We start from the raw sequence: 12,551 nt of genomic DNA, 5'->3' as shown, positions 1-12,551 counted from the left end.
CTTGTGATTACATACATACATATGTATATATATAACTAGGCAGGCTTGCTGTTGCTATATCCAGAACTCCATATGACCCTTACTGTATCAAGTAACCATTATCATCTGACCCCACTGGAGTTATAAATACAACAACAATAGAGCTCTAACTGGATTATAATTGGACAATGGTAACAGGACAATGGAAAACTATAAAAGACCATCTATCCACCCGGCTAGGTCTTGTACTAAAATAAGTTGCAGTGCATTGCAATGGATGAGCTGCCAGGACCCGCTATAGAGAAGCTACAGATCCTTCGGAAAGTGGAATCAGAGCACCCATTAATGGCTCATGCTCCAGCGGAAAAGTACTATACAGCACTGGTCACGGGAGACCTGAGAAACCTCAAGGTCCTGACTGATAAATATTATGAAGACGTCAATCTGGTTTTTGAGATCAGTAAAAATGAGCTGGAATGGCAAGTGAAAAGCCTGGCCTCTTTTGGATTGTCAGGTACTCTTGCTTTCAAGGACCAGTTTTAAAAGTAAACAGGCACTTACTAACACTGCTTGAGAGAAAGGTGCGGTGTGTTCATATTAAATGAATTACACTCTGTTTTTAAGTAGCCTGCTAATATGTTACCGAGGAGTCTGATTTCTTTTGAGATGATTATACCATATGCTCCGTGGATGCAGCCTTTGTGCTAAATGTTTGCAGTGCCTCGCAGTTAGCAAGGGCTCTAGACAGGGAAAACGAAGGGCCTGATTCTGCAAATTCTCACTAACAGATCTAGGGTACAAATGTTCAGTGATTTAGGAGCCTAAAGTGCCTAACTTGTTTTTAATGGGTCAGTTTGGCATGTTTGAACATTGTATCCACAGTGCTTACTACCAAGCATAGTCCCATGGGCCCAGTTTGTGCCGCTCACGGGCAGCTTTGCATTCGGGGCAGGATGCTAAAGGGGTGCAGAACGACACTGCAGCAGGGGGTGCTCTGGGGATGTCCTGCCCTGGGGAGATGGAAGGTTTCCTGGAGCTCTGCAGTGACAGGGGGAGCGTGCACTGTGCTATATCCCTGCAGCATTTTACACCCAGGCTCTGCCTATTCTTAGCCCCTCGTTAGCACTATGACCCCGTAGGGAAGTAGAGAGGGAGCAGAGCCTGCAATACCCAGAGCACACAGTGCCATTCTGCACAGGCTTCCTCCCTCCCACTGCGCACCTACATAATGCCTAGGCTGAACCTAGCCCATCATGGGCAATGGAACGATATACCCAGTGCCAGGGTTGGATAAAAACACTGAACAAAACACCTGAGTGTCAGAAAATGGGGCTTCACTGAAAACAAAATCTCCCGTGGGAAAGGAGAGGGCTTTTCACAGGATTTTCCATTAGAGAAAATTGAATTAAATGTTTTCCTTCAGGTCAGTGTTAATCCCTGTGACCACCTAAGCTGCCACGGGGCCTGATGGGAGTTGTACTTCTGGATTCCTTATGTTCCCATTCTCCCCTATGAGCCCAGCTCACTGGCTGGACTACATTTCCCATGATACACCACTGCCTCTCCATGGCGTTTCAACCTTTCCAAATCAAAGTCTTTCTGAACTCCTTAGTGTGCCACAAGCGTCGTTATTTTAGGTTTTTGTCCCAGTTCAGGACACAAACAAAATATCCATTTCCCACAGGATGGAAATTCCATTTTCCTATCAGTTCTGCCCAACAGTCAGCACCGCACATGGCTCCCCAGGCTGACGCCCAGGTCCCGCCGGAGCCGGGAATAGAACTCAGGTCTCCCCAGTGCCAGTCTGTCCACTAGGCCACACCGCAGAGGCATATGGCTGCTGAGGCAGGGCTTGAAAAAGCAGGGCAGGGCTCCTACCAGTGTAACTGAAACGTCCTCAATCGACAAAATGTCATTCAAGTCAGAATGGGGCTAAGTTGCTTTAACGAGGTTTATTTTTAATTGCTCTTATTACACTGTACATATTAAAATATGCAGAAACCGAGAGTTTGACTTTTAGGCTGAGCCAGAGGTGAAAGTAAGCCAGTACGGCGTACCGGCAAGAGCCAGTACGCCGTGCCGGACTGGACCGGCTTCCACAGCACTGATTTAAAGGGCCCAGAGCTCCACAGCGGCCAGAGCCCCGGGCCCTTTAATTTGTCCCTGAGCCCCGGGGCTCCCAGCTGCCGCTGCAGCTGGTAGCTCCGGGGTGATTTAAAGACCCTGGGGCTCCCAGCCACAGCCGGAGCCCCAGGGCCTTTAAATCTTGAAAGGCTCCGCCTCTTCTGGTTGAGGCCACGCCTCTTCCAGTTGAGACCACACACCCACTCAGGACTCCAGCGTAACGGTAACTCCTTTAAGTTACTTTCACCCCTGGGCTGAGCCCTCGCCCCCTACGAACAAACACACGACTAGTATGAACGTGGGCCTCCCCCTAGAGTCGTAACTGCTCAGTTGTAGGTCACAGGCCCTGTACTTGCCCCTTTAGCTCAAGTGGCTTCTGAAGCAGATGAATCTGAATTCCCGCTCTGCTGTTGCCATTAAGTGCTAAGTGTCCTGGCTTGGGCAGTGGGGTCAGAAATATGATTTGAACGATCCCAGAGGCTCAAGGGGAGACATTTGTCTAGGCAGTTCTTTAAACGCTTCCTTGGATTCTAGGGATGTGTCACTGTGTCTATACTGAAAGGAATCGGTAACATTTCATAGCGCTTATCCAGCACCTCCTTTGGTTCAAGGGATGGGAAAAGCTGGGACAAATGCAGTCCCAAAATAGGCAGTCAACGCAATCGCAAAATCTTCCCATCCAAAACTTCGGTCTGAAACAATAGGCTCCATCCTTCCTGCAATGGAAGGGTCTGGGGGAGGAGTTACACCATACATGCATGCATCTTTGGCTGCTGGATTTTAATATCCTGAGGCTACAACTGAAGGGAAGGGGATAAAATAATTTGCAGCATTTCTACCTGTGCATAGGGAGGAAGGCTGGTTATGTGGCAATAGACCACTAGAGGAAACCACCAGCCTGGGACTTGGGCGACCTCGACTATGCCCCAGACTCCCTGTGAGATCTGGAACTTCATCACGGCACACTTCATCTCTCTGCCTCAGTTGCCCATGTCTAAAGAGGGAATAATACTTCCCTTGCCAATGCCTCACCAGCAAGCTGGGGAAATCTATTTATGTATGTTTTGGTGGCACGACTTGGGTATTCTAGAGCTACTGGAGTACCTAGAGAGAGAGTGTACCTGCTCGCAAACATATGTAGCTCGTGATCTACAGAAGGCAGGGTTTGACCTGCTGTGTGTGACGGCATATTGACTTTAGGGGATTGTGTGTACATAAAGCAAGCAGGGGGCGGTGGAACTGAACAGCCAGCACATCTCGGATGGCTAGGTTCACACAGGAGCTACAAGGCAGAGAAGCCAGCCACTTGAATGAAACACACACATATAGTTCTTTGCAAATCCAAACTCTATCCGTGCAAGGGCAGTTGTCATGTCCAGGGTCACTGTAGTATCAAATTCCTGGTTGGCTCTGTTACTTCAGGCCCACTAAATGTCCAGCTAATGCAGGCTTTCCCCCTGGATGAACAGTAAGCTGCACACCCAGGGGCCAGGCACGGCCCTCAACAGGTTACAAATCTGTATTAGATGCAGGTGGGTAATTAATGAGCTGTCTTTTAAAACTTCTCAGCGTGGGCTCAGGGGAAGAAGTTAAGTCTCTGAATAAGGTACCCTTTGCGGCTCATTACAGGCACGATATCGATTCTTCCATCATTATAAGACGGTATTCCTGCCATGTGAAATCCTGCCCATTGATGTGCATTCACTGGGGAATTTTCTTTTCCCCTATAGCCACCACTGCTCAGAGTGGCTAACAACCTTAAACAGGCCTTTTGAAAGCCCCAAAGTTTTCAGAGAGCGAAAAAATGTACAGTGCACTGCTCTGTTTTATTCAGCAAAAGGGCAACGGCTGCACACACAGAGAACTAGAAAGGGGGAAAGAAAGAAACCAGAATTGTGTTGAATGAGGAGCCAGTAATCCTTTTTGAGAGCAATGTGCATTAAAGAGCTGCAAACGCACCGGCATTTTCTGCAGGTCAAAACTTTCTCAAATTCCTTTTCCTGTGCACTGTGCGCCAGGCAGGAGAAGGGAGGGGGCCCCACAGGTGCCAAGTCTCTTGGTTTTGCTTTGTATTTTAATTGCTCCCGCTGTCAGGCCTGGTCTACACTACCTGGTTAGGTCGACATAAGCTGCCTTACGTCGCTGTGGAAATGTCTTCACTTAAATTTGACTCCCATCAATGTAATTTGCCTATCTGTGCTGATTTAAACAACAAGGAGTCTGGTGGCACCTTAAAAACTAACAGATTTATTTGGGCATAAGCTTTCATGGGTAAAAAACCTCACTTCTTCAGATATTTTTTACCCACGAAAGCTTATGCCCAAATAAATCTGTTAGTCTTTAAGGTGCCACCGGACTCCTTGTTGTTTTTGTGGATACAGACTAACACGGCTACCCCCTGATACTTGACACTATGCTGATTTAGTTACACCATCTCCCCGAGTAGCGTAGAGTCACGGTCAATGGACACAGGCCAACGCAGCATCATTGTAGACACTGCACACGTCGACTTTTTCTGCCTTTCGGGAGCCATCCCACAATGCCCCACACTGACAACACTCTTGATACAAGTGCTCCTGGTGAGGCTGCACACCACCGACACCAGGAGCTAAGTGTGCTCACACAAGCCATTTTATAACTGCCGGGGCTGTGTGCCGACGTAAGTTAGGTTGACATAACTTTGTAGTGTAGACAGGGCCTTAGTTTGTGCAGCTGAAAAGTATAACATTTACTGTATGTCTTGTATAAAATAACAGGTCACTTCACCTTGAATGGGCCCTTAGCGTAGCAGAAGCAGTTAGCAGCACATATGCTGTTCAACCTGTGTTTAGCTGTGACACTGGGAGTACCTTTCCCAGACCTGAAGAAGAGCTCTGTGTGGCTCAAAAGCTTCTCTCTCTCCAACAGAAGTTGGTCCATAAAAGATATCATCTCATCCACCTGGTCTATCTGGTGTAAAAGGGCAAAGTCTCTGACATCTGTGTCTGCCACTCACCCCAGTCATTTATTGGCTTCCCCCGGCGCTGTAATGATCAAAGCTGGGCAGCTGCTAATGAAGTTATCCTCAGCCCTGGGAGGAAGGGAAGCATGGCTACCACTTTGCAGATCAGAAACTGAGGCATTTAAAAATTAAGGGACTTGCCCAAGGTCCACAGGAAGCCAGTGGCAGAGCTTGGATCTCAGGAGTCCCTATCCTGTGCCCTAACCACAAGTCCAGCCTTCTCACGTCTCTCTCTCTCTCTCTCTCTCTGCCCTACAGGCCTGTGGTCCCTCGAATACAAGAGGGAACTGACCACCCCACTGTGCATCACTGCCAGAAATGGACACACCGCCTGCGTGCGTCACCTGCTGTTCTGGCGGGCAGACCCCAACATGGCTCCAGGAGGCCAGAGTGCTCTGCACGAGGCCTGCGAGGGGGGCCACACGGACTGCACGGAGCTGCTGCTGGAGCACAGAGCCAACCCCAACCTCCTGAGCGAGGAAGGCTTGGCACCACTGCATCTGTGCACCAACCAGAACACACTGGGGTAAGAAGAGAGCTGTGCCAGGCAGCATGTACCCACACACACACACCCTTCTCTCCCATTATTAACCACCACCGCCCTTGCAATTGTAATGTTCATTTAACCTTCCCTGTGCAGTTCTCTCCACCAGTCCATATATTCTTCTCTACATGGGCCTGATCCAGAGCCCTTTGGAGCCTATAGAAAGACTCCTATGGAGCCTATAGCATCTTGGCGATTGCTCAGCACAAACCTGCCCCAAGCAAAGTGACTTTCCCCTATAATACTCAGGGCCGCCCAGAGGGGGGAGCAAGTGGGGCAATTTGCCCCAGGCCCCGTAGGGGCCCCGCAAGCCCTGGCCCGGCGGCGGTCCGGGTCTTCGGCAGCATTTCGGTGGCAGGGGGCCCTTTAGTGCTGCCGAAGACGCGGAGCGAGTGAAGGGCCCCCCGCCGCCGAAATGCCGCAGAAGACCCTGACCTCCGCCAGATGAGTACAAGCGCCGCAGCTCCCCCGCTTTGCCCCAGGCCCCCTGAATCCTCTTGGCGGCCCTGATAATACTGAGTTCAAGGGGAATTAGAGTCAGAAGAACTTGCATCAATTTTACTGCTTCTTACACGCCAGATGTACATCCTGTGTGTAGTCAGCATCTCCTCTCCTGACTCTGTTAATGACTGGAATAGGTTTTTACTACTTGTTAGCCCTGCAGAGCCAATATAGCAACAGGGAGCTGGAGTTTGGCTTGGCTAACCTCCAGGCATAGAATCTTTAAGTCCAATGCACAGGTGTGTACACGACAATAGCAGCTTAACTCCATCTATCATACCCCTCTGCTTTATCTAGGTGATGAGAGATTATGCAACACCAAGACCAGTTAGACTTTCAGGCTGACAGAACAAAAAGTTGATTTAGATGGAGTACGTCTGAGCAAAACCGGGAAATGTTTCCATTTTCCCACAAAACTAGTTTGATTTTCATATCTTGGAATAAGGAAAATTGCAACGCTGTCTCCAGGAGAGATCTCGGTGTGAACGTGTGGCTCTCTCGCCTCTAACGTCCTGTATCAACTTTGCCTCACTAAGTCAGCCAGGCAGATGTGACACATGGGGTGGGGGGGGACATGCAGGATCATGTGCCCTCCCCCCCTCCGATTTGCCACTTGGTTTGTACTGAGCATGCTCACACGGACTGAGCATGCTCAGTGACACTGCTGAAGTCTGCTGCCCTCGCTCTGCCCCCCCCCACTATCGGCAGGCACCAGTCGCTTCTGCAGCCAGGCAGACTCCTTTTAAAAATATCAAGATGCAGCAGTACATATAAAACAGTTAGGGTGACCAGATGTCCCAATTTTATAGGGACAGTCCCGATTTTGGGGTCTTTTTCTTATATAGGCTCCTATTACCCCCCCACCCCCTGTCCCGATTTTTCACACGTGCTGTCTGGTCACCCTAAAAAAAATGCTAATAACCACAACCTACATATGCCACAGTCCTGGAGAGAAGAATAAACATGGAACACCCAGTGCCAAGTGGATGAAAGTGATACAGCTGTGTCGCTTCCACTGATTTGGTATTCGGTGGTTGTGCAAAACGGGTAACTTACATGCCAAGGGAGTGAGAGTTGAGTATAGCAGGAAGAGCAATGGACAACAAAAGATAAAGCCCCTCCTACTGCACCGTCTAGGTAATTTCTATTCTGATGGAAAAAGCTGAAGCAGTTCCCTCACTGATGTCACACTGGCATTACATCATGTGACTGATCAAGATTTACCTGCATGCAGGGGTACCAATTCTGCATGCCCATTGAATACAAGTGATACTGTTACCCCTCTCTGACCTTTGACATAACTTTTCACTACTGTTTATATTCAAGCCGAATTTGGCCCTGTTGGCCGGGTTCTGACTTCAAGCCAAGTCCACGCTACTATCATGCCATTCAATTCAGTGGAATTACTCTTGATTTATTCTATACTAACTGAAAGCAGAATTAGGCACAACCCTTTTCAGGAAAACTTCCAAAACAGTCCAGTCTTTTTTCCAGCAAATAAGAGCTTGTAGGTTTCCAGGCCAGTCTCACTGGGGCCCCTCTGCACTGGCTCCCTGCTCAGCCACTGCTGCTCCCCCATAAGCATCACCCAGACCTGCACCCAGCTGTAACACCTGGCATTCACAGCCTTGTTCCACACGCAGCTCTGCATACAGTTCCTGGGGACTCCAGTTTGTGTTCAGGTTCTTTGCCGCTCCTGGCTCGCCACGCAGGCCAGCTGCCACTTCCCAACTAACCCCAGCCACTTTCAGGACCTTTCTCATTACCTAGCTAGCAGGAAGGATGTGCAGTGGGGAGGGAACTGATGGGATTTGTAGTCCCCTGCTTAGAAGATCCAGCACACCTGCTTTACCAAACCTATTACTGCCATGTGACCAGGGGCAGCTCCAGGTACCAGCGCAGCAAGCGCGTGCCTGGGGCGGCAAGCCGCGGAGGGGGGGGCCTGCCGGTCACTGTGAGGGTGGCAGGCAGGTGGCTTTCAGCAACACGCCTGTGGGAGGTCCGCCGGTCCCGCGGCTTCAGCGGCAATTCGGCAGCGGGGATGCCGACGGCACGGCACCAGCAGACCTCCCGCAGGCATGCCACCGAATCCGCGTGACCAGCGGACCGCCCGCAGGCGTGCCGCCAAAAGCCGCCTGCCTGCTGTGCTTGGGGCGGCAAAAAACATAGAGCCGCCCCTGCATGTGACAATGACTAAATCAGTCTCTTCCTTCTAACGCTGAACAAGGAACTTCAGCAAAAATGCTTGTTTCCTGTACTCCAATAAAGTGACTCTACTTCACTGTAGAACTTATGCCTACACGCTTTGCCCATCTGTTGCTTCTAGCTTACTGCGACAAAGCAGTACCCGCAACTTCACATCTTTCCCCCACCTCTTTTCCCCATAATCTATAACAATAATTAACGTTTAACTAATTCTAGGTCAAGATCCAGTCACAATTTAGGCTTGAGGGGGACTTTGTCCAGGAGACTCCCAGCACTTAACAAATCCAAACAAGTGGAGACTCATGTTCGGTATGGTTAGGACTCTTCTCACCCTGGCCATGAGGCACGTAGGTTCACAAACGAACTGGGTTTGGCACCTGCTGCGGGTGCTGCCTGGTCCTTCTGTAGTGAGGACTCGGGCTGGTGGGAAAACAGGAATTCTAGTCATGAAAAGGTTTGAGGGCGTTGGCATTTTGTTTCATTTTTCACTTGGATAAAATCAAGACCTTTTGAATTTTTTCATGGCGCATCAGTGAGCCACCCCAGAATAGCCCTCTTGTCAGTGCCCTCACTGGAGATGTAGAAGACCCAAGTCCAAGTCACTGCTCTGGTGGTGTCAGAGCAGGACTTGAACCTGGGTATCACACATCCCAAATGAGTGCCACTAAGCTATTGTCAGGCAGTGCTTGCCATCTCTCATACACCAGAAATTCCACCATGGAGCCGAGAAATCTTCCTGATAAATTGGTATTTTCCAACAGAAAGACATGTCATCTAAGAATCCTGGCCAACTCTAGTGAGGACCTTAATTTGTCTCTGTCAGATGGACTCCCATGGGGCCCAGGAATGGAGCACAGCTACATCTGGTGACAATGGGTGGTGGCCAACGTTTTGCCTTATCCAGTCTTATCAAGACTAAGTGTCTTTCTTTTAAATGTGGGTACGTTTTGAGCTACATGCCAGCAGCTAAGGAAGACAGCCTGAAACTTCAGATCTGGCACCGCTCAGCCTTGCGCACTTTAAGCCAGGCCATTTAGGATGATAATTTACTTTTCCCCACTGGATCCAAATGTTACCATTGACCTATCATCAGCTGCCATGCCCTATCGCTCAGCCGAGCTAATACAGGGACTTTTTGTATGCTCTTAGCTAGTCGTACTGCTCTCTCCAGTAGTCAGTTCATATGCATGAAATAACACAGTCTCCCAAAAGCATGGAATTCAGAGCTGGCAAACTGTGGTCCATTATCAGGGACTCTCTCTTTCCAGAATGCCACATGAGACAAGATGTTCTGACCTGGAGAGTTGAAGGTCTAGTTAGAACGTCTACAGATGTAAAAAAATTGTCACTCCACATCGGTGCGTCCCTTTCACGCAGCTCTGGTGCTATTCTTTCCCAGAGGCATATGCAGTGTCTGGAACACTTACATGGAAGATATGAAGTTCTCTGAGATGTCTTCCTGGTCATTCTGCAAGACTCACGTGATTCTATCTTAAATTTTAGGCTCTTCCCTGTGCTGGGCCACCACTCTGCCAGTTGGGTTCAATCCCAGCCTTCTCTAAAGCCCTGGTATCCTTCATGTATCCTGCAAGGACTGTTGGAGTAATATCACCATCCTTAATCAGACCTTCAGCTTCACAGCATAGATTTCATAAGCTAGATGTGGGACCGTGGCAAGTAACTTGGCCAACAACGTCTATTGCACACTGTTGAGGGGGTGTGCCAGCAGTAATGGCTATTTTAATCAGTTTTGTCTTTGGTGGTGGGTCTGGCAGAGGCCAGGTCTTTTCTAGTTACTAATGGCAAGTGCAGCTTGTGGTTGTGGGCAACTTGAAATGATCAAGACTGTACAAGTAGCATATTAAACTCTTGCACACCCCTACAGAGACAAACATTCTCTCTTTGGGGGACAAAAGTACCTAGAATAGGCTATAAGCTGCCAGCCGTATCTGTGCCACTAGAGTAGCAACTCACCAAGGGTGTAGCTGTTGGCATTTGCTGAAATGACTGTAGGTTTGGAAACACCATCAAATGCCAGTAATGGGGCTATGGTCAATAGAAGCCTGCTTAAGAGATTGTTTAAATCCTCTGGTGCCCCTTACTATTGTATCTACACCACTCCCAATGTGTCTGTGAGGTAGGGATGTATTATCTCCATTTCACAGATGGGGAACAGAGCCACAGAGTCTGAGGTTACACAGGAAGGCTGTGGCAGAGCAGGGCCTTGAACCTGGGTCTCTGGCTAGCACCCTAACCACTGCACCATCCCTCCTCTGGTGTCTTGGCTCACACCTTAGGGCTTTAGAATCACATAAATAGCTTGGCCTTTTGAGGATAAGTTAGGTATAAATTTGCCTTCACTCTTTCTATCTAGAAACAGCATCAGCTCTAATACAGTCCGATAGCTTGGCTCTAGGAATCCTCTGGCTCTTCCTTCAGCCTCTATCAAGCACATGCCCGAAAACATGCCATTGGGTTTGCTTCAGCGTACACTCCTCATCACTTTAGCCAAGCAGCCACACAACTCCCTTAAGAACCTACTTCAATCTTAAATTCTTCCTCAGACTTCCCACAGACAAAAACTTCATCAATATGAACTTCCTCCCTCCAGACTCCATTGAATCACATTCACTTTCCCTTGTAAGATAGCTGGCTGTGTCACCAAACAGACGGTGACCTCAGCCGTTTCTTACATTTCCTGAGCATGCTCCCGGTGGCTGAGCAAATCTCATCTGTCCTGCGTCAGTCCTTACCACACCTACCATGTTGCTGCCCAGTGCTCTTCAGAAGCCATGTCTATGGCACTTCTCTTCCTTTACTACTTGTACCTTGCTTCTGTGGAACACCCTGCCCCCCCAGCTGAACTGCAAAATCAGTACCCTTTTCTTCCATAATGCCTACAACCAAAAGTTATCCATTAATAAGATAGGTGATAGGGCACTTGGATATAGCTGGGGCATTTAAATATGTTAAATGTGCATACTATGATTGCATCTCTCTTTCCACCCCATTTATATCGCTTCTTGTCTTAGGCCCCAATCCTGCAAATACTTACACAGGTGTTTGATTTCAATGGGACAACTCGTGGCAATAAAGTAAAGCATATGCATAAGTGTCGACAGGGTTAGGGCCTTACAATCCATGCCCTTGTTGTCTGTGGCCAGTAGCCAGAACTAGGGTACTAGCAGGATTCAAATAGAGCAGGTCAACATTTTTCAAACTTGGATTTTTTTGACCACGTTTCATTGATTGTGAATTTCAAACAGGGAAATAAAGCCCACCAAAAAAAAGTACAAAAACGAATCTTTTTGACCCACTATCCGGTTATTTTTATTTCTGAAAATATTTTTGAAGTTTAAACACAGTACAAGTTTTTATTATTATTAATTGTGAAAAAAAATTACTGGCATGAGAAAATAATTAAGTTGTAATAATCTGAAAAGAAATTCCAGGTATGAAATTTTTACCAGCAGTCATTCCACAGAGAAGTGAAATTTCAGGAGGGATGGTCTGACCACACTTTATGCAAACGTGACTTCACTGATCATTTACAGAGGGTCAGCACAAATCAGAGACACCACCCCACACACAGCCCTCCCTCTGACACATGGCAGCTGGTGAAGACAAGCAAATGTATTGGTCACAGCATTGCCATGCTGTGGCATACACAAAACCATATTTGTTGGGAGTAAAAATGCTCACTGTTTCAACACTGTTGCTCACCACAAGCCCAGCCCTAAGCTAAATTCACCCACTGTCTTCCCTACCTACGGGTCCTGTAGAGGGGGAATGAGTGAGGTGGGAAGGTGCTGTGGCTGTTTTCCACAGCCACCGCCTGTAAAGGGCTCCCCACTCACTGCTACTGTGCATCCTTGTGGCTGGGTCTGGGGATTTAGCTTTCGCCCCCTCTGGCGCCCCCTTCCGACGCTTACTTACACTGTGGCCCCCTCTCTCTCCTTGACTCGGTCCACTTCATTGTGGCTCAGCTTTCAGGGCAGGTCACTATATAGTTCTCCCTTCTGGGATAACAAAGTCCCACTGGACAAGCCGTCCAGACAGTGTCTCAGACAGTCTCCTCTTCCAACTCGAGGTCCTGTGCTACTGGGAACCTGGGCCAATTGTTACCCCAGTCCAGGGCCAGTGCAAGGAAGTTTCGCGCCCTAGGCGAAACTTCCACCTTGCGCCCCCCCTCCCCCC

The 12,551-nt window shown here is 48.7% G+C and overlaps 1 protein-coding gene across 1 annotated transcript in view; it reads left to right on the top strand.

The window, feature by feature from the left end:
• The first annotated feature begins 252 nt into the window (after window positions 1-252).
• The window catches only part of ASB18 (ankyrin repeat and SOCS box containing 18), a 35,960-nt gene continuing 23,661 nt past the window's right edge, over window positions 253-12,551 (top strand). The window contains exons 1-2 of the mRNA XM_026653967.1: window positions 253-493; window positions 5,363-5,630. Coding sequence (XP_026509752.1) covers window positions 253-493; window positions 5,363-5,630 — 509 coding nt within the window. The remainder of the gene's footprint in view (window positions 494-5,362; window positions 5,631-12,551) is intronic.

Source organism: Terrapene carolina, unplaced genomic scaffold (genome assembly GCF_002925995.2).
Source record: "Terrapene carolina triunguis isolate 2854851 unplaced genomic scaffold, T_m_triunguis-2.0 Scaffold174, whole genome shotgun sequence".
Lineage (NCBI taxonomy): Eukaryota > Metazoa > Chordata > Testudines > Emydidae > Terrapene > Terrapene triunguis.
This window is presented reverse-complemented; position numbering and strand designations above follow the sequence as displayed.